The sequence below is a fragment of the Colossoma macropomum genome, unplaced genomic scaffold, assembly GCF_904425465.1.
Source record: "Colossoma macropomum unplaced genomic scaffold, Colossoma_macropomum, whole genome shotgun sequence".
NCBI classification, from domain to species: domain Eukaryota; kingdom Metazoa; phylum Chordata; class Actinopteri; order Characiformes; family Serrasalmidae; genus Colossoma; species Colossoma macropomum.
In genome coordinates, this window is record NW_023494804.1 from 29399106 (window position 1) to 29421155 (window position 22050).

General features: G+C 41.4%; 1 protein-coding gene across 1 annotated transcript in view; it reads right to left on the minus strand.

Annotated features, from left to right (window-relative positions):
- Nucleotides 1–5139: 5139 nt before the first annotated feature.
- Nucleotides 5140–22050, minus strand: part of LOC118824359 — a 52868-nt gene continuing 35957 nt past the window's right edge. Inside the window, exons 22-29 of the mRNA XM_036594448.1 lie at nt 20406–20509; nt 19336–19439; nt 15439–15710; nt 15246–15345; nt 10663–10946; nt 8015–8116; nt 7709–7837; nt 5140–5290 (exon numbers count right to left, since the gene is read on the minus strand). Of these exons, the coding sequence (XP_036450341.1) occupies nt 5217–5290; nt 7709–7837; nt 8015–8116; nt 10663–10946; nt 15246–15345; nt 15439–15710; nt 19336–19439; nt 20406–20509 (1169 nt within the window). The 3' untranslated portion in view covers nt 5140–5216. The remainder of the gene's footprint in view (nt 5291–7708; nt 7838–8014; nt 8117–10662; nt 10947–15245; nt 15346–15438; nt 15711–19335; nt 19440–20405; nt 20510–22050) is intronic.

Here is a 22050-nt window from a genome sequence, read left to right on the forward strand (position 1 = left end):
TGAAGTGTTGTGTGTGGTGTTTGTGTGTGGAGGGGCTGTGTGAAGTGTTGGTGTGTAGTGTTTGTGGAGGGGGCTGTGTGAAGTGTTGGTGTGTGGTGTTTGTGTGTGGAGGGGCTGTGTGTGGTGTTGGTGTGTGGTGTTTGTGTGTGGAGGGGATTGTGTGGTGTTGGTGTGTGGAGGGGCTGTGTGAAGTGTTGGTGTGTGGTGTTTGTGTGTGGAGGGGGCTGTGTGAAGTGTTGTGTGTGGTGTTTGTGTGTGGAGGGGCTGTGTGAAGTGTTGTGTGTGGTGTTGGTGTGTGGAGGGGGCTGTGTGAAGTGTTGGTGTGTGGTGTTTGTGTGTGGAGGGGGCTGTGTGGTGTTTGTGTGTGGAGGGGCTGTGTGAAGTGTTGCTGTGTGGTGTTTGTGTGTGGAGGGGGCTGTGTGAAGTGTTGGTGTGTGGTGTTTGTGTGTGGAGGGGGCTGTGTGAAGTGTTTGTGTGTGGTGTTTGTGTGTGGAGGGGCTGTGTGAAGTGTTGTGTGTGTGGTGTTTGTGGAGGGGGCTGTGAGAAGTGTTGGTGTGTGGTGTTTGTGTGTGGAGGGGCTGTGTGGTGTTGGTGTGTGGTGTTTGTGTGTGGAGGGGCTGTGTGAAGTGTTGGTGTGTGGTGTTTGTGTGTGGAGGGGCTGTGTGGTGTTGGTGTGTGGTGTTTGTGTGTGGAGGGGCTGTGTGAAGTGTTGGTGTGTGGAGTTTGTGTGTGGAGGGGGCTGTGTGAAGTGTTGGTGTGTGGTGTTTGTGTGTGGAGGGGGCTGTGTGAAGTGTTGTGTGTGGTGTGTGTGTGTGTGGAGGGGGCTGTGTGAAGTGTTGGTGTGTGGTGTTTGTGTGTGGAGGGGGCTGTGTGAAGTGTTGTGTGTGGTGTTTGTGTGTGGAGGGGGCTGTGTGAAGTGTTGGTGTGTGGTGTTTGTGTGTGGAGGGGGCTGTGTGAAGTGTTGTGTGTGGTGTTTGTGTGTGGAGGGGGCTGTGTGAAGTGTTGGTGTGTGGTGTTTGTGTGTGGAGGGGGCTGTGTGAAGTGTTGTGTGTGGTGTTTGTGTGTGGAGGGGGCTGTGTGAAGTGTTGGTGTGTGGTGTTTGTGTGTGGAGGGGGCTGTGTGAAGTGTTGTGTGTGGTGTTTGTGTGTGGAGGGGGCTGTGTGAAGTGTTGTGTGTGGTGTTTGTGTGTGGAGGGGGCTGTGTGAAGTGTTGGTGTGTGGTGTTTGTGTGTGGAGGGGGCTGTGTGAAGTGTTGGTGTGTGGTGTTTGTGTGTGGAGGGGGCTGTGTGAAGTGTTGTGTGTGGTGTTTGTGTGTGGAGGGGGCTGTGTGAAGTGTTGGTGTGTGGTGTTTGTGTGTGGAGGGGGCTGTGTGAAGTGTTGTGTGTGGTGTTTGTGTGTGGAGGGGGCTGTGTGAGGTGTTGGTGTGTGGTGTTTGTGTGTGGAGGGGGCCGTGTGAAGTGTTGGTGTGTGGTGTTTGTGTGTGGAGGGGCTGTGTGAAGTGTTGGTGTGTGGTGTTTGTGTGTGGAGGGGGCTGTGTGAAGTGTTGGTATGTGGTGTTTGTGTGTGGAGGGGGCTGTGTGAGGTGTTGGTGTGTGGTGTTTGCTCGTTTAAATGGAATCTAAACTTTGAGTTTTAAAATCTAATCTATGAAGTCTTAACATGTAAATGGCCGTTCTAAGACGTGTTTTATTTGATTTATACACATTCATGGTATATTGATTGCACTATGAAGGTTACAATAATAAAACATACAGATGGGTGAGACATTAAAGGAGACTGACTGACTAAATTGAGCAGTAAACATCTTACTATGCACTGTGGCAGGTAAAACGCTGAGCGGACCCAGTGGACCTCAATTTTGGATCAAGATGACAAGAGGAAGATTCATTATTGGGGCCCAGGTGGCAGGACGTAGGACCGACATATAGATGGACATTACAGTAATAATACAGTGTTATAGTATATAAGGTGCAGAACATAAAACCCTCATTACAAAGACAGGCACATTTGAGAGTTCAGTGGTGCAAAAACCAAACACACTGTTCTAGAGATCGGAAAAAATAAGGTTCCGATCAGTGCCAGCTCTACCTAAGCAACATCTGCAGGCGCCAGGGGGCCCCCAGATACCTTCTGGGTTATTACTGTACCATTGTGTTGTCCAAGATGTTTGAGTGAGGGGGAAAAAGCAACTGGCTAACCATGTCTCAAACAAGAACGTACGCATCTGGAGCTGAAAAACGGGAGAAGAAAAAGAGATGTTTTTTTGGTTAACACGATACCATTTGTTGTAGTAGGACAAGAATTAATAGTTGATCTGGGGTCTGTCTAACGAAGCGGGATTTCCTGTTTAGCCTGCTGACTTTAAGCTCAGATCCATCTTACCCTGGATTTCCTGTGTCACAACAGTGGGTCACTTTTTACAGGGCTACAACACCATGGCAACTTACGGCCTAATCTGCTCCAGGGAAGATTAAGTTTTGGATTTTGGATTTTGGATCATAAATAGCTCTTGGACCAATCAGCACGAGCTTCTGACCAATCAAGGACTGACAGAGGTGGACCCCTCCGGTGACTTTTCTTTTAATACATTTTTACTTTCTTCTTTTCTTACTTATTTCGTTTTCCTTCTTTGAAAAAATCAGCCACTCGACTCCTCATGTTTCACGTAATTGGCTGTTTGTCAAACATCCCGCGTTCATGTGCACACATACGAGGATTAATCACAGCCTGAGTATCTAAACCTGGATTAACAGAGAACGTTGTTAACTGTCTTTGTAAAACAAGTTAACCGTTTGTTCGGTTTTGTTAAGCTGTAACTTAGTCAGGAACCCAGTGTCTGCTGAACTTGCTTCATCAGAGAAGCCCGTGGGGTCACAGGCTTTCAGCTTCACAAAAGCTGAAAAACAACCACAGTTAACTCATTTTACAACCGCAGTTAAGAACTTTCTCTGCTTATTCAGGTTTAGACACTCAGGCTGTGATTAATCCTCATGTGCACATGAAAGGGTGATGTTTATGTTGTACAACCCATCACATGAAACACTAGGAGTCGCCAAAATGGAGAAAGAAATAACACACACTGTCTAAGCCGCTTATCCTCCGGAGTCTAAGGAGTTGGATCCTAACCCAGCAGTCAATGAGCAGAAGGCAGGAAACACCCTGGACAGGTCACCAGTCCATCACAGAGCAGACACACAGACATATATGTTAACACACACATTCACACCTAGGCACAGTTTAGCATCTCCAACTGCATGTCTTTGGACTGTAGGAGGAAAGTTCAGCAAGAAGCTGGCGAATGAGAAGCGACTTCAGCCTCGTAAAACAGCGGAAAGCTGAGAGACGTTTTACAAGAAACTATTCAACTTTTGAGGAAAAGTTTTCTGGCGGAGTTGGAAGAAAAGCGGCTATAGCTAAAGCTCAAAGCAGAGCAGAGTAAATCCGCGTTTTCGTTTATATTGTTTAGCAAACAAACTAGGACATTAACACACACTGGACATTAATGTTGAGGCTCCCAAGGTGGTTTGATTTTTGTTGAAAGGTCAAAATGGCTCTTCTTATCATTTGTGTTGTGACTCCTGATCTAACCTGGCTTTAATGCAGAGGGAACCGGTCGGATTTCTCGCTCATCCAGTAGTGTTTTTGTTATGTGTCGCCACAGACTGTCCGGGCGCTGCACTTCCACACTTCCAAGCTCCGCCCTTTGCGTTCCGTCAACATTACAGTATAAATTAAATATTTAGAAAATAATCGATTCAGAATCGTCCACGTCTGCATCGCGATGCATCTAAGAATCGATTTTTTCCCGCACCCCTAGAAAGGACCCTGGTCACCTGTCCGGGGAATCGAACCCAGGCCCTTCTTGTTGTGAGGCAACAGTGCTTTAAAAAAAGGCAACCCCATCGCCACCAGGGTAAGATCAAAATAAACTCAAAAGTTAGCTGGATAAGTATGAAGTACTGCATGGTGAGACAGACCCCCGTATCAAGAACCCTGAGACGGTTATCTATACTTTAAGCTGTAACTAGAACTCTAAACGAGCACCTAATCATCAGCAATACACAAATTAACCAGTTATGAATGTGTATAATTTAGACAGCTTGTGGTAGTTATCTTATTACTTAGCCTCTAAATTTACAGTAAATCAGCTAGCAATATGGGAACCCCCCCAAAAATCCTGCTTAGGGCTCCCAAAAGGCTAGACAGTAAGTGCATGTGTGGGGTAAATCTATAACGCAGGGGTCCGGCGGCTTTATTAAGTTGTGGGGTGCATGGTTTGGTTCCACCTGTCCCCTTAGAGGGAAGGGTCACTGAAAATCAATACAAAGTTATCCTGACTGTATGAAACACTTCTATCCTGAAGGGAGTGGTCTCTTCAAGTGCCAATGCCCCTTTCCACAGGGCACGAGGGTCACTGAATGGTTTGATGAGTATGAAAATGATGTAAATCCAATGTTATGACCTTCTCAGACACCAGATCCCAACCCAGTGGAACATCTTTGAGAGAGTTCGGACCAACGTGTTTGCTCTTCACCACTTGAGGGAATATCTTTTGGAAGGATGGTGTTCCATCCCTCCAGTGCAGTTCCAGGGACTTATCTATGGCAATGTGCACTGAAGCTTTTCCGGTGGCTCCTGGCGGCCCAACACTTCACGATTAATGCTGATTTTTCCTTTAATTTGTCACCTGTCTGTCTGTCATACAATAATTCTATTTGACCCGTAATTAAAAAAAATAGAGTATATAAATAGCCTTTTATAATTATACATAATGACTGGAATCTCATTAACCAATCCTGTTCTGCTTCACAGATTTTACTTGGTTTTAAGTATCAACCATTGGTATCATTGTTTTCTTGTATGTATGTAAGTAAAGGTATTTACTTCATCTACTAGCATTTTACATATTTAATGTTTTACACATTTTCCATTGCAGTTTAACTTTACAGGCTGTTGAAACTGCCCTTCATCGAAGCATTTGTGAGCACACTCTGCTTTCTTTCAGTACTGCTGCCTTTTACTGTATTACCACACAAATAAGAGCTAGAGCTGTTGTTTAGTCCATGGTGTAAACCTGTGCTCATAACGATGAATCAGGAAGATCAGTGTTTACAGACCCTCATATGTGACCGTATGCAGATATAGATCGACCAAAAGTTTCTCTCACAAATACTCCAACTATAAGCAAACTCAGAGTTAACTGTAGGTCGTGGTGTCTCAGGCCTCAGAACCAACCATCACAATGTCTGAGCTGGGCGCCACAGAGGTCAATCTCTCAGCATTTTCACTTCCTACAAAAACACACAGCACACAACAGGATGAGTCTAAATGGCATCATCAAGTCTTATACATAGTAAAATCTGTAAACGAACATCTGAATGTAAACTGTCATACAAAGACACGATAAAGTTCACAATAACGTCATCAGAGACAGTGTTGCTCAGCCACCCCTTATTCAACCTGAAGGATTATGGATCCAAGCAGGACATCATATTTTTACACTATTTGCCCAAAAGTTTCTAGAAGCTTGCTCATCCGACATTTCTTCTCATATGAAGGGTATTAATAGGGAATTTGTCCCCTTTTTGCTGCAGTAACAGCTTCTATTCTTTCGGGAAGACTTTACACTAGATGGGCATCAGTGATGTCAGGTACTGATGTTGGACGATCAGTTCTGGATCACAAACGCTGCTCAAGCAGCAGTTTGGAATGTACTTGCTACAGCTGTAGATTTTAGAATATCCTGCTGGGGGCCATCCTTGTCACTGTGTGGTTAAAAATCATCACATACACAAAGATTTTGCACAGTAACTTCACTGAATGTCTCTCTTGCTAGTTTTTGGTTCATTGCCAAGAGATCCAAAGTCAAGGGCATTTTAAATTGGTCTTCAGCATTGCCCCTTTGCACAGAGATTTTTCCGGATTCTGTGAATCATTTAATAATGTTATGGACGGTAGATGATGACATCCTTAAATTCTTTGCAATCGTGCATTGAGAATGTTGTTCGTAAACTGCTGGACTATTCGCTCATGCAGTTTGTTCGCAAAGTAGCGACTGAGCCTTTCGTGAATGCCCTTTTTATTATGTAATCACGATAGCATTACCTGTTTCCTTATTCACCTGTTTACATGCGGAAAGTTCCAAAACAGGTGTTTTTAATCATTCCACAAACTTCCCAGTCTTACATTTTGGAATATGTTGCAGGCAGCAAATTTGGAATGAGTTGATTTTCTCAAAAATCAATATAGTTTATAAGGTAAAACATTAAATATCTCTTCTTTGTGCTGTTTTCAATTAAATATCTGTAAAAAGGCAGTTTACAAATCAGTTTTCTGTCTTTATTTGCATTTTACCTACTGCCCCTTTTTTGGAATTGGGTTAGTGGATAAATAATGATTTATGCTGAGAGTAGCATTGTTTATATTGCTGTACAATCATGGCAGACGATCAAAATTAATAGCAAGTCAAGGGTTTAATAGCAATTTAAGGCTGGCTTTACACAGTGACCTTTGGTTAGTTGAAACCTACATGAAACTAAACTGTTGAGCTGCACAACGTAAAGGGTCCTGCAGGATGCAACTCATTTGAAACTCATGTAACAAGTTTCATGAAACAGCCGACAAAGGGTTGATAACGCATTACATGATCACATTGAACTATATACTTTCAACTGTTTGATTTTACCAGATAAATGCACAAGAAAATAAAACAGAAGATGGTTTATTAGGTGGTTAAAAATTTCTCGTTTTGTCAGTTTCCTAAACCATGGCAGCGAACATAAGGTTCTCGAAGTGATTCTGTAACTAGCTGAGTTTGCTAGCCAGCTAATTCTAACAGCTGTTTAAATGGCTGTTTGTGCATTTGTTGATTCCTCTTTGTTAGCCTGCTGTTTTCCTGATTTACATTATTTAGCTACATTGATTTTCTCCTCGCTTGATACCCCCTAAATTTACACAGAGCTTGGATTCAATTGCGATACAAAAGATGGAAATTATCACAGAAGGGGGGACCGTGACGCAGTCTACGAAAAACTTACTATGCTTGTAAGACAGACTGAGTGAGACATTGAATAGGCTATAACCATAATGGCTATTTAAACAGAACTTTTCAAAGCATTAATATACACTAAACTGATACAAAAACCCAAACACATCATAAGGAACCATAGATAGATAGATGAAAGACAGATATATAGAAAAACATCAATGACAACTGGAAAAAAAATATACAAGATGATAAAAATGCTGCCACTACATAAATGACACCTAGTGGATGACCTTATATAGCGAGAATGGTACAATGCATTAAAAATACGAGCTGCTAATTTAGCTTTCTACTGGAGTTATTTACTACATTGCGAGCAACTTCATTTTTAAATTTCTGTCAAGTTGTATGTAAATCATGTTGCAGACAATTCACAACATGCAACAAGTTGTATGAAAGTTTCACCATGTAACGTCAGCCTAAAGCTTAAATCATAGCCTTGATAATTCATAAAATTAAAATTAAGCGGTGCAACACAGCGTGATTTAAAATAAAACCCAGATCGACATAAATGATACTCTCAATTTAGCCGATTAGCTGATGATTGAATGAGCTGTGGCTAACGAGGAGGAACGCTAAACGCTGTAGTGCTGTGGCCCGCCAGGACTTTGACACATTAAAGTGGAACAGTTTGAGGGACAGGAACACAACAGACAATACTCACTGGGGTGAAGTGATATGCTATGTCTTGATCCTTCAGTTTCACACTGAGGAGTCTTTGGGGTGCTGAAAGACATCTTGGATCTTGATGAGGAGATAAAGGGGACTCTACTGAAGACCTTGTGCATTCTTTCTGTAAAGAGGCCACACGCTGCAGTGTAAATTTAGCTGAAATGGTCACAAAAACTCCAAAGGGTATCACTTCACATGCAAACCCCTCACACTCAATGTAAACAACAACTCAATGTCTAAATTGTCTATTAGTTTCACTCAATGAAAACAAAAGCCCATAAGGCACTCTATGACACACCTAATATTCCCTGTAGTCTGCAATCTGCACAGCACAGGTACGTCCTCCACTGGTTTCTGACATTCTGCTTTGCAGCACAGTAGAACACAAAGATGAAGAATCCTGTGGAAAACAGTGAAGGTTTTGGTTTACCACCCACTTTAACCCACTATTTCCTAATGAAACGTTTCTTAATGAAACAGACGATGCACAGAAACAGACCCCAGTCACAACTGCTTTTCCTAATTAGCCTACAGGATGTCAAATGTACTGTTTCTGGCACTAAAAAGCTGTTTTTGCTTTTGGCTGCATTCCAAAAACTAGGCTGAGGTCCAGAGAGGCTGCATTTCTAGACTGCTACGTTAACTAAGACGGATCCAATCAGAAAGATCCGCTAAATACAGCCAAGAAATGCAGCAGGGTCATTCTACAGAAACGTCCACTTTTCTGTCTCTCCATAGGAGTCACTGGTGTTACTGATCCTCATTGGTGTTACACATAATAAAGGAACACCAGAGACATTTTTAATGAACAATGCATTTTGATGCTACAGAGCATCAAACCACATGTCGTCAATCATGGAATATCCACTAAAATATGTAATTTAATCCATTTGTGTTCTATTTTTTCACAATGACCTCAGAATAAAGTCGGTCACACCAGTGACGTCAACTAAACGTCACTTATGTCACTTTATTGTTAAATTCAGGGACCTTCTTATATTTATATTTATTTATTATTATTCAATTTTCCTACAATTAGTGTTTATTTTTACGATTAGTGTTTAGTGTTTATTTAGTGTCTATATTTAATTCACACATTTCCTGTTTACTGTCTATTTAATGTTATTGCTACACCATGGGGTCTGAGAGTAACGCAGTTTCAACACTCTGTATGTCCTGTACATATTGTAGTATTGACAATAAGCTGACTTGACTTCAGCTAAAAGCTTCATATGAAATCATGAGCTAAATGAGAAAATCTCTGATAACTGAAAGACACAGTGGACTCACCATGAGCTTTTCTTCATAGATCCTCAGAAAACAGGTAAAAGGAAGTCAAGTGATGTCATCAGTGTGACTTTTATTTCAAAATAAGAGATTTTCTGTTATACAGTAACACCAGTGACACGACTCCTGGGGAACTTTCATTATATATTTTATAATATTTATTTGGCTTTGTTTTCTTTATGTCATTTAAACCATTTATTCCATAGTCATGTATAGATTATTGTAGTTAGAATTGCAGAAAAATGTGTTTTTCTCTTCAAAATATGGCCTCAGCCTTCACACATGACTGTGGGGACGAGCTCTTCTGCGGTGCTTGGAATTCTATATGATTGATTTATAAACCAATATTGCTAAATTGAGGGCTCAAGAAGGTGTAAATGTTAAAATAACTTATTGTTTTATTTGAAACTGTAAAAAATTGTAACTCCAGCGTGTTTTTTTTAGTGTAATATATCTGTAAACGCTAGAGACACAAAAATGGACGTTTCTGTAGAATGACCCAGCAATGCAATTCAAACATCACCCACTTCAACTCAACACTTTAATGTGTATCACACTTACATTACACAAGTGGCCATTTGTGGCAGAAGGATGTGAGGAGACAGTGAGGAGCGGATTATTTAAACGGAACGCGCGTGACCTTGGCAGGTGGCCTCAACAAGCTAACTGGATGTCCATCAAATTTGTCAATGTAAAACCTTTTTTTTGAGAAGTTTGAAAATAGTGTACATTTACTGACATGACATTTTGAGTAACTGCTTGTCTGGCTATCAACTTCGGTCTAGAGCCGTGTGGTAGTGCCTGTGTAGCCTCTAGCATGCTAGAGTGGCCAGTTAACTGATTAAAGTAATAAAGCTGTATCTGCAGTCATGTTTAAGGATTTGAATAGTTTGTAACATAAAGCCCAGCAAATCAAATGATATGATTTGAAATGTTATCCTTTTTTTATTTGTTTTTTGCATTTTTCCCCAATTTTGTCTTCTCTTTAGTCATGTCCAAACCCCCCCGCTATCTAGGCCTTCCCCAATCAAACGATAATACAAGCTCTAGGAGGGTGAAGGCTAGCACACGCTTCCTCTGAGTCAAGTGAAACCAGCCATCACATCTTTTTGAACTGCTGCTAACACAACATCATTGGACAGCTCAACACAATTGGATGAGAACACTAACTGCCAATTCTATCAGCCAACAGACACCTGCATTGGCTAACACTGTGCTGGAGGGAGGGCCATCCTACCCACTCAAAGAATGTGGCCAATTGTGCTCTCTTGGACCTCTGGCCATGGATGGCTGTGGCATGAAATGTTAAGTATTTTAAAGCAGTTTACTGCCACGGCTTATGGTCTTTGTTTCCCACCGGAAGGCTTGAACACACATGAACGCTTACATCACTCATATCAATGTTTTGCTTGCCAGCTTACTATCATTTGGATGATACATTTTAACTTTAATGTTTCTCTCCCCATTAGTTATTATCAAAAAATGAAAACAGTTCCATGGGTAACATCATAATTGTGATAGAGATGCAGCCACGATTGTATAGGCTGTTGAAACAAAACATCCTTGTCGCTGTTAGAGCTCTTTAGTGCTGTAAAGGTAATTAGACAGAATTTAAATATCGACTGGACTACATCACTGTGTGTAGTTTAAACTGCTTACCCTGCAAAGAGTTACAGACGGTAAACAAGCACATGAATGCCAGATTAACAGGGCCCCAGGCGAAGAAAGCAAAGCCCCAGGTGATGCCCAGGAAAACAAGAAGTGCAGTAACACTCCTGAAGTCCTGCATGAGGGTCCGTTTTCGTGCATACTGGGGGTTTTGACTCCTAATGCGGCGCATCAGTACCATCACCACTATGAACATGCTGAAGGTCAGCAGGTAGGTGACACAGAAGTATGCCATCACAGCAACGTAGAAGGCTTCATCGATTTTAAACCAGCAGCTATGAGGGGGAAGACAAAGAGGTCACAGAGTGGCTTCACACAAAGAAAGTTTCCTGCAATTTTAGTGGCTTGAAACTCACATAAAACAAAATTTCTGAGCTGTATAGTGGGAAGCAACTCGAATGCAACTACTTTGATATTCACTCCTAGACTGGATGTACATGGTGAAACTTTCACGCAACTACTTGGCTGAGTTGCATGAGTGGCACTGGCCTGTGGAAGGGCTGAGCTGCTCAGGCTTAGAAGATATGCATATGTAGTTAATTTGGGCCAAAAGTTTAAAATAAAATGATAAAATCTAAAAGCGAAATGTTTAGTACAAAATGTCCAAAATGTGTTGCAAATACAAATAATGAGAGTTAAACTTCATTACTCATTTTGGCATTTTTTGCTTTTATTTCTTTCTGTTTGCTGATTTTGCTAATACCTTTTTTGCTTCTGGAATCGTTCTTTTACTTTTTAACAGGGGGCAGGTCTTAGAAGAGAGCATTCACCTTCACTTTTTATTGGTTAACTGATTTGAACTCTTCTTAGACCCACCCCCTGTTACAAGGTGCTAAAAGTCAGAAGTAAAAGAAACATTTCCGAAGCAGAAGAGCGATTCAGGAAGCAAAAAATGTATCAGCAAAATCAGCAAATACACAAAAAGCAAAAAGCAAAATCTGGCAAAACGAGTAATAAAAATCAGGCATAACATTCTGACCACCTCCTTGTTTCTACGCTCATTGTCCATTTTATCAGCTCCACTTACTATATAGGTGCACTTTGTAGTTCTACAGTTACAGACTGTAGTCCATCTGTTTCTCTGCATACTTTGTTAGCCCCCTTTTATCCTGTTCTTCAGTGGTCAGGACCCCCATGGACCCTCACAGAGCAGGTACTATTTGGGTGGTGGGATCATTCTCAGCACTGCAGTAACACTGACGTGGTGGTGGTGTGTTAGTGTGTGTTACGCTGGTGTGAGTGGATCAGACATAGCAGCGCTGCTGGAATTAAACACCTCAGTGTCACTGCTGGACTGAGAATAGTCCACCAACCAAAAATATCCAGCAAACAGCGTCCTGTGGGCAGCGTCCTGTGACCACTGATGAAGGACTAGAGGATGATTAGCTCATACTGTACAGCAAGAGATGAGCTATCGTCTCTGACTTTACATCTACAACGTGGACCAACAATGCAGGTGCGTCTATTAGAGTGGACAATAAGTGTTTAAAAACTCCAGCAGCACTGCTGTGTCTGATCCACTCACACCAGCACAACACACACTAACACACCACCACCAGACTACAGTCTGTAATTGTAGAACTACAAAGTGCACCTATATAGTAAGTGGAGCTGATAAAATGGACAATGAGCGTAGAAACAAGGAGGTGGTCAGAATGTTATGCCTGATCGGTGTATATCTGCACATACGTTGCATTTTTATTATCTTTGTATTTTATATTTATATATAATTCTAATTACTATAAGAAGCCACTAAAAGGCACTCTGATTGGTCTGTAGCCCCACACACAGCAGGGTGTGATGCGAATGTGAATGTGTTGTGACACATTCCTCCTGTAACCATCATTAAAAAGTTTTGTGTCACTGTAGCCCTTCTGTCAGTTCAGACCAGATGATAGCCTTCATTGCCCTCACACATCATTGTCCCTTGGCCGCCCAACACCTTGTCACCGGTTTGTACTTTGTCCCTCCTCAGACAACTGTCTGCAGGTCCTCAACAAAGGTGAACGGCAGCACCACAAAAGCCTTGCTGTTTTGGAGATGCTCCAAGTCAGTCATCTGACCATAATGATGTGGCCCTGTCCACAGGCCTTCATACCAGGTCATTTCTTCTGCATCCCACATGTTGACCATGAGAACAGACTGTTTGCTTACTGCCTAATCGCCACTGCCACCAGTCCTCATAGTAGATGAGCTCCAGGTTCCCCTTGGGTTTGATTATCAAGGGCCGATCAGTGAAAGACGTGGTAATGTTACAATAAGTGTGATCACCCCTCTCGAATTAAAAGGCACCATAATTTCTTTTCCCAAGCCAAATCAGGGGGTTGCCCTGAAAACAGAACAAAACGGGCACAATGGCGAACCTGAAAATAACAAAATGTTGGTGCATGAGAGATTAAATCAGCAGAGTGCTGTACAACTACAAAAGGTGTCATCATTATATGGATCCCTAAAAGTACTGATTCCCAATCTGTTCCATGTGCTAAAGGTGAGTGTTACATATTGGGCTTAGAGTCAAGGCCGCCCGAAACTGGAATAGTCGACAGAATTGCACCCAGACCTTGAGCGGAGTTATAACTAGAGGGTAAGAAGAGTGTCGAGAGGGAATCAGTGGGAGGGAAGAGAATATTGAGGCACTCAAAGATGCAGGATAGCATGATAATGATTCCAGTACACACCAATTAGTGCCTGGTAAATAAATCCAAAATTCAATCTAATGAAGGTTGGCTAAAAAATAGCAGAATAAAAATTAGGGAGGGCTAAGGCCCTTCGTTGTCGGGCCCCTGAAGAGTTGACTTACCAAACTGAGGGACTTTACCAATCCAGATTAACTTTATGAAAGCTTTGCCTTAGGATTTGGGTAAGAACACGGGAAGGCATTAAAACAGAAACAGGAAGGGGGAGGGGGAGACTACTCCACCTCTGGAAATCCCCCCTCATGTAAGATTATAGCTTATGGAGGCGAACTTGAGCTCTAATGCTTCTCTTGTCTTCCGAAATAAAATAAGCTGAGCATTTTTATTCAGTTTACAGCAGGAAACGAATTCATTCACATGAAAAATATTCGACTGTGTAGAGACGCCTCTCCATGTTTCTTCTACTTTGAGTCTCGAGTCTTTCTGAGTCAAGACGCTCAAGTCCAAGCCAGAGTCTGAGTCACTGGTGTTGAGGTCAAAGTGAAGTCCCAAGTCTTTCTCGATTTTCGAGTTGAGTCTGGAGATTCAAAGATCTTGGCCACTCCGTTCACCATTACTTGGAGTCTGGCAGGTAAAGGAGTGGAAAACTGGGAAACTGCTCTCTGAAACAAGGTCACCTTGACTGGTTGGAATGCAACCAGTCTGCAGGAGAGCTCCATGCTGTAATCAGGGAAGATTCTAAGTCTGAGACCCTTATAGAAAAGTTCGTCTTCTCATGGGACGCTGCTTATCACGAAAGCTATGAAGAAGGACAATCATAGCCTTGGGTCCCTCCAGTACCTCCCCCATAGCGGGTGATCGGCCCAGCCGGCGGGCTCTCTCAATGATTGGCTGGCTTTAGAATAGACTGAGACTGAACGGTTTCCTTGAGGAGCTCCGTCATATATCTGATCGGATTCTTTGACTCCAGTCTCTAAGGGATCCACATGATTCAAAGGTTACACCTTCTGGAGCCATTTTCCAGGTCATCTAATTTCTCTAGTAGGGAGGCGATCATGTGGTTAAATGAGCAGCACTCTGTTTTGAGCTGTTCCAACCGGGTGTCATGTGTGACTACTGTAGACTCCAATTTCGGCAATGTTATTCCTGTGCAAGTCGAATGTCCGCTCCAGGGCGTAAAGTCATTTGTGAATCGTTTGAAGTGATTCATTCAGGACTAAGTTTTCTCCATTTTATGGTCAAATTATTCGCTAAAAGCTGTAAACCATATCGGAGGGGTGTCACCCCATCCCCAAAGGGTGAACATGGAATAAGCTATGTTCCGCAGAACTTAAGTGATCAGACGCGGTGGGTAATCATGAGGCAAGGGCTCAGAGGAAGCGCCCTCAAGCTGGGCTGAGTTAGCGGTTGGCACCGATGTAGTAGCATCAGGGAAGTTAGCGTAGCAGTAGGATTAGCAAAATTAGAACCAGCCTTCTCTCTCAAATTCCTTGACATTATTAATGTAGTAAAAGTCTGTGACCTCAAAGAAAACAGTTCACTCAAAAATGAAAGTGCAGCGAACCGTCTGCTCATTGTTAATAGAGCTAAAACTAATCATTTGGCTAACTAGTAGAATAGCATGACATGTTGTCTGTGACTTTGTTTTTTTAATTGCTTCATGTAACTGAAAAGTTGCACAGGAATTATGCCACATGCTGCTCACACACAAAGTAAGTGAGTGAAAGTTTCACCATGTAATAAAGCTACAGCCACATGACAGGGTTAGAGCAGCCACATGACAGGGTTAGAGCAGCCACATGACAGGGTTAGAGCAGCCACATGACAAGAACCAAACAGATTTACACTGAACACAAGAATCTCATGTTTACAGAAGGTGAACTACCGAACTCAGTGTAAAACAAAGGAGTATAATGAGATTTATCAAATGCTACTTGCAAGTAATCTGTGGATCCATCTTCCAACTTTCCATAGGACTGAAGTCCATAGAAGTCCTTATTAATGGCTAAGACAGTGATGACCACAATCAGAGGAATGCCTTAAAAAAAGAATAAGAGCACTTGAGATTATTTCACATCCTCCAACACAAACACAAATGAAGCTATAGCAAAGTGCAGGGAAATGAACCTACCCCAGCCAGCAAATCCTAACTTGATCATGAAGTGAGAAAAATAAGCGTTGAACACTTTGACGATGGTCAAGTACATGTAGGCTGCCTGCAGAGCCATCCAAGTGAAAGAGGCCAATGTGAAGTAGTGCAGGAAGAAAGCTGTGGTGATGCAGAGACCCGCAGTGTCAAGCTTCTGAGCCAGACCAGAGTCCAAAAGGAACACTAGATTCAGCAGCAGCAAAGCCAAACAGAACTGGATCAGGATCTTGGCTGGAATATCAACACGCAGTTTCCTAAAAGAGGAGAAATAAGCACCATTTTATACAGTTCCACTGCTGAATGTCCAATTTTTGTGAATCAGAAACAAATCAAAAGTAATAAGTGTTAAGTAAATTTGTAGTATTATGGATTTATATGGCTGTAAGGGCTCCAGATGACGCTGTCCTGCAAAAATGCAAAAAAGAATGACGTTTAAACCATTCTGGGACCCTTCAGGGACTATTAACTTGCAGGCAAAACACTTACTGTCTGTAAAAATAAGTCATAAAATCAGGAACATGCCAGCCATCCATACAGCAATGTTTAATCAAAAAACTGTTTTTAATTCACTTTTAAGTGGCACCTTTTTCCATCAAATATCTACCATAAGCATAATGATATTTAAGTAAGATTTTCTTACTTTGCTGGAGTTTTAAAGTTTCTCTATGGTAGTGCAGACTAAAGTCGAGTGCTTGTTGTGCCAACAGTGTCTCACTGCGCTATGTTTCAGGAAGCCATGATGCTCTATTCTTATTCCGAAAGTAGTCATAAATGATGATGAATCAAATGCTAATAATTATTTATTAATACTGTTTACTAGCTATTTCTGCCTCTTACAGTGCACACTGGTTCTGAAAAGCAGCAGCATAATAGTATGAGTACATAATCAGACAAGCTGAATTTAGATTTGTTCTGCATTTCACAAATGTAGTTCATTCCAAAGTTAACTGTTGCTTTAATACGTTTCATATTAGTTACATACCGTCATAGGCACTGTATACAATAAATGTATTTATGGACTAGGGGTGGGAATCTCTAGGCACCTCACGATTCGATTCGATTACGATTGAGAGGCTGAGATGCGATTATAAAACGATCATCGATGCATCTTTTCTTCTATACAGGATTTCTGTTTTCTCACTGTGTGACAACTTTGTACCGTTAAAGCAAAGTATTTGTAATAGTCTATAATGAATTTACTTCCAATATCTTGTATTAATAAAACAAATGAAAGTGATGAGGCAAGTGAACTAGAAGCTTCTCATTCACTGCTCTTGTTTGGAGCACATGAGACGCTGCTGCCACTCATCTGTGATAAAACGCGCTGTTACGGTGAAATTAGATTCTGTGGCAGCGGATGTCCACGCAGCGCGTTACAGCTATCCTACCCGTTTAATTCAGTGATTTTTCAGGTTTGGTCTCGTTGTAGAGAGTAGGGGGGGTCACTGTGTCAGTAAAATATGTTCGACACAGGACACTGTATCTCAGCAGCATAGAGCGAAAGCCCTGGTTCTCAACGACACAGAACAGACCCTAATCCTTGGCAATAAAAGTTGCGACAGAGTTTGTAATTCACTTCCAATTTGGGTGGCTTTGACATCGCTTGCTTGAACATTTGGAGACGAACAGACTTATTCTCATTTATAAGCAGCGCAGTCAGTTTCCTGATACGTTAAATCTGCAATGAGAGACTGTCAAACACTAAAAAGTTGTGAAGATGTCGGCTTCTCTTTCAAATTTTCCCGTTCCACCTTAATTGGTGCCACGTTTACGTTCTGGCACCTCAGGCAGAATTTAAGGTGGAACGGGAAAATTCGCACAAGAAGCTGGTGAATGAGAAGCGACTTCAGCCTCGTAAAACAGACGGACGTTGAGAGACATTTTACAAGAAACTGATCTACTTTTGAGGAAAAGTTTCCTGGCGGAGATGGGAGGAAAGCGGCTATAGCTAAAGCTTAAAGCAGAGCAGAGTAAGTCTGCGTTTTCGTTTATATTGTTTAGTCAATACTAGGACATCAGCACACACTGAGACATACTGGACATTGAATGTTGTGGCTCCAAGGTGGTTTGATTTTTGTTGAAAGGACAAATTGGCTCTTCTTATCATTTGTGTTGTGACCCCTGCCCTAACCTGGCTTTAATGCAGAGGGAGCCGGTCGGATTTCTCACTCATCCAGTAGTGTTTTTGTTACGTCCCACCGCAGACTGTCCGGGCGCTGCACTTACCCACTTCCAAGCTCCGCCTTTTACGTTCCGTCAACATTACGTTATAAATTAAATATTTAAAAAAATCGATTTTTCACATTCAGAATCGTCCACGTCCGCATCGCGATGCATCTAAGAATCGACTTTTCCCCACCCCTATTATGGACCATATTTGTGTATGTATGCATCGTGTGTCTGTATGTGTGAGTGTGGGTATGTGTGCTGAGCACCTGTTCTGTGTACTGCTGTCTGATATTTGGAAAGTTTTGGGGATCTTTGATATGGTAGTACAAACATTCTACAGAAAAATGTAACATAAACAAAGCAGGACACTCCAGGACACTTGACTCTAACAGAAACATTACATTTTGCATTAAATTTATTTCACTTTTTATTTCACTTTCACATAATTCCATGTATGTGTCTAAAAGTGTGATCATTTCATACTTTTTGTGTTTGTACTACTATGAAAAAATATATTTGGGTCATTCTACAGAAACGTCCACTGTTCTATCTCTCCATAGGAGTCACTGGTGTTACTGATCCTCATTGGTGTTCCACATAATAAAGGAACCCCAGAGACATTTTTAATGAAAAATGCATTTTACAAAATAACTGCTATAGAGCATCAAACCACATGTTGTCAATCATGGAATATCCACTAAAATATGAAATTTAATCCATTTGTATTCTATTTTTTCACAATTACCTCAGAATAAAGTCGGTCACACCAGTGACTTCAGCTAAAAGCTTCATATGAAATCATGAGCTGAATGAGAAAATCTCTGATAACTGAAAGACACAGTGGACTCACCATGTGCTTTTCTTCATAGATCCTCAGAAAACAGGTAAAAGGAAGTTGAGTGATGTCATCAGTGTGACTTTTATTTCAAAATAAGAGATTTTCTGTTACACAGTAACACCAGTGACACGACTCCTGGGGACAACTTTTATTATATATTTTATAATATTTATTTGGCATTTGTTTTCTTTATATCATTTAAATCATATATTCCATAGTCATGTATAGATTATTGCAGTTAAAATTGCAGAAAAACATGCCTCAGCCTTCACACATGACTGTGGGGTCGAGCTCTTCTGTGGTGCTTGGAATTCTATATGATTGATTTATAAACCAATATTGCTAAATTGAGGCTCAAGAAGGTGTGATTGTTAAAATAACTTATTGTTTTATTTTAAAATATAAATAAATTGTAACCTTAACATGTTTTTAAGTGTAAAATATCTGTAAATGCTAGGGACACAAAAATGGACGTTTCTGTAGAATGACCCATTTGTAAACAGAAAGTTTGTGAACGCTTTGGAATCATCAGAATTTCTGCACGAATTGATCCTAAAATTCTGATATTAATTTAAATCCTAGTCATATATAAGAAATAACAACAAACAAAATAACACTCTCAACATTTTGCAGTAAAAATTAGGTGAAATGGTTAAAGTCTCTGATTTGCATTAGAGTAAGTGAAACTTTATGGAAAGGACCTCTTGAAGAGGAGATGATTAGAGTCACACGTTCAAACCAGTCTGATTGTGGGTCTGATCTGCCCTTCATGTCAGTTCACCAGCCTCTTCTCACAACAATAATAGAGTCAGCGAATTAAGACTGAACCAAAAACTGTCTGCTGTGGCTCAGCTGACTGGTGCGTAACTCACTCAAAGGCCAAGTAGGTAATCAGGGTGAAGGAGAGGAAAATGGCGGAGATGCCACAGCCAATATTGGTGATGTAGGTGAGGATGATGGACGGAGCGCTGTGTCCCTGTGGGAGGGAAAAATGTCACTACTGTAGTCTTCACAGTCAAAATAAATACATGCATTATTACTGACCAAATGAATGCCTACAGTTTACATAATGTATGAATAATCCAAATCACTGCTAAACCTACTTGTGGCAGCAATGATCAAATACAATATCTTATTCCTGTTTTCAAGGCTTCAAATGGGTGAGACCTACACTACCTCCAAATTATGATTCCCAAGTTCACGCTGGAATGGGAACTCTTCGACTTGAGGGCTTTTCTTAAGATGTAAACATGCTTGCAGGGCAAAATCTCAGGGTACTTAACACTCAATGGTGAACAAGCTTTCCTCTCAGGTCAAAACTGATACATGAAAGATTCACAGCAATGTACAATGCTCAAACGCAGTATCAAGACACCTCCATCATCATTTGTGTGTCAATTTGTTAATTCATTATGAAAATTGTGCTTTTACATACCATAATTTTAGCGATACTATAACTCATCAACCAAATTTAAACACAGCTAATTACCTATTACTTCTCACTTGTATTTTAATATGTAGGAAAATAGTTTAATGTTTGAACAAATAAAACATAGCATATAAAATGTGCCAGAACCACACAGGCCACACTTTATGTTTTATTTCCTTTTTCCAATATGGAAAAGGACAGAATTTGAATATGACAGAATTTCACCAAATGTTACCAACTCACACTTTAAACTGTCATCTTTAGGTCAGGGGAGTCCAATCTTCTCCACAAACGGCCGGTGTGGTTGTAGGTTTTCACTCCAACAAAGCAGCACGTGATCAATTGTTGACGAAGACCGAGCCCAGCGCATTAAACAACTGGAATCAGCTGTTTTCCTATTTATTTGGAATGAAAACCTGCAGCCACAACCGCCCCTTTCAGGATAAGACTAGAGACCCCCGGCTTTAGGCAACGCTCTTTCCTGTGCTATGAGATCTGAAGGAAGTTCCTTACCAGCAGCACGCCGAAGCTGGTGAGATGGTTACAGTGGCACACCGTCTCATTCACAGTCCTATTTAGCACAATGCAGCCTTCAGAGCTCCAGCCACCAGAGCCACCTGCCAATCATCGAATCAGGCAGCTAATCCATTAAAAACTTTAAGAAATGAATCAACAGATGAACAGCACAGGAGGCAAAAGACGAAGACTAACAGTAATGTTGAAATCTCCCAAATGTAGATGTTCAAATGGACAAAACATTAGTATTAAAATTCTGAAAATTAAATAAACACAGTATTAGAGACTAAAATTTCATTGCAGCTGACTAAAATGAGATCATTTTAGCGCCAGAGCGCTGGTAGATGTTCACACCGCTTTGGTCAAGCTTAAGCTTAACTTATGGTATTAAGAAAGAAAAAACTGGAAGTATGAAAAAGCACACAAAGCAAAATAAATGTGTTGACTGGTGCCCGTTATACAGTACATGCACTGTTCTCCTCATTAATAGTTAACTGTTATTTTGAAGAAAGTGTAGCGCATTAATAGAATTAAGTTTATGGACCTTTTTCACAGTCACTGCATCGTCACATCCGGCTGTAAATAGTAGCCAGAGCCGGTTTATGAGGAGCCTGGTCACTTGCTATTTCCCCCATCATATCAAAAACAGGACTGCTAAACAGCAGAGGGCGCCTGTGAGGGAGTCCTCAATGAATGGGAGTGAATGGCTCAACGGCTAAAAACGAAAAGTTAAAATAGTTTCTAATCCCTCGCCCAGAACATTCTTTAATTTTAGAAAGTAGGAGGATGGATTTCACTAAAAACTGACCTGTATGTTTCCTTTTTCTACAGTAAACGGGTTTTGGGCAGCAGAAGGCGGGCATTATTATTAGTGAGTGCTGATTGGTTGGCGAGCGGAGCAGCTCATTGGCTGTTGGCGCCCACAGACATCATGAACGTACATGAGGCTCCGTTTTAAACTCCTATAACTCGAGTTTAAAAGCTCTTAAATATTACAGCAGTGTTAAAATGTGTTATGCTGTTCTGTGTTCAGGAAATGATTTCATTCTTTTACATTAAAAATGTTTCAGCATTTATAAACTATGACTTTGCTCAAATGCTCCATATCAGCCCATTCATTTTGGACTCGCTCGTGAGCGCCCTCTAGCATTTGAAAAACCCAGAAGACACTGCAGAGTGGAAATTCTCCTTTCTACAAGCTCTCTGTAGCGTTATCGAACTTCCACCTGCACCGTTTAACAGAGAAGCAATGGAGGGTCCCTTTGGCCTCAGCTCGGTTAATAGAAGAGCGTTTTGCATGTCTGGTAGTTCCTCTAACATGAGCAGAAAGGCTAGTCTGATGTGGCTAAAGCGCGTCACCCAAAACTTAAAAACATTTTAACTTCATTTATCTGCACGTCTGCCGCTGTGGACTCCGTTTACCACTGTGCGGCGCTCAGGGGCAGCCCGGTAAACATGGTACACTGCAGCAGACAACGGAGCCACGCATCCCACATCTGAAAGCACATCTCCGCATCAAAGCAGGTGCATTTAGACGCCGGAATGTATTCCACAAAAATCCACGCCGGAACCGTGAGGAATTTGCCTAAGACAGGTTTTGCAAAGCGGAGAAGGAGCGGAGCAGAATATTATTTTCAACACC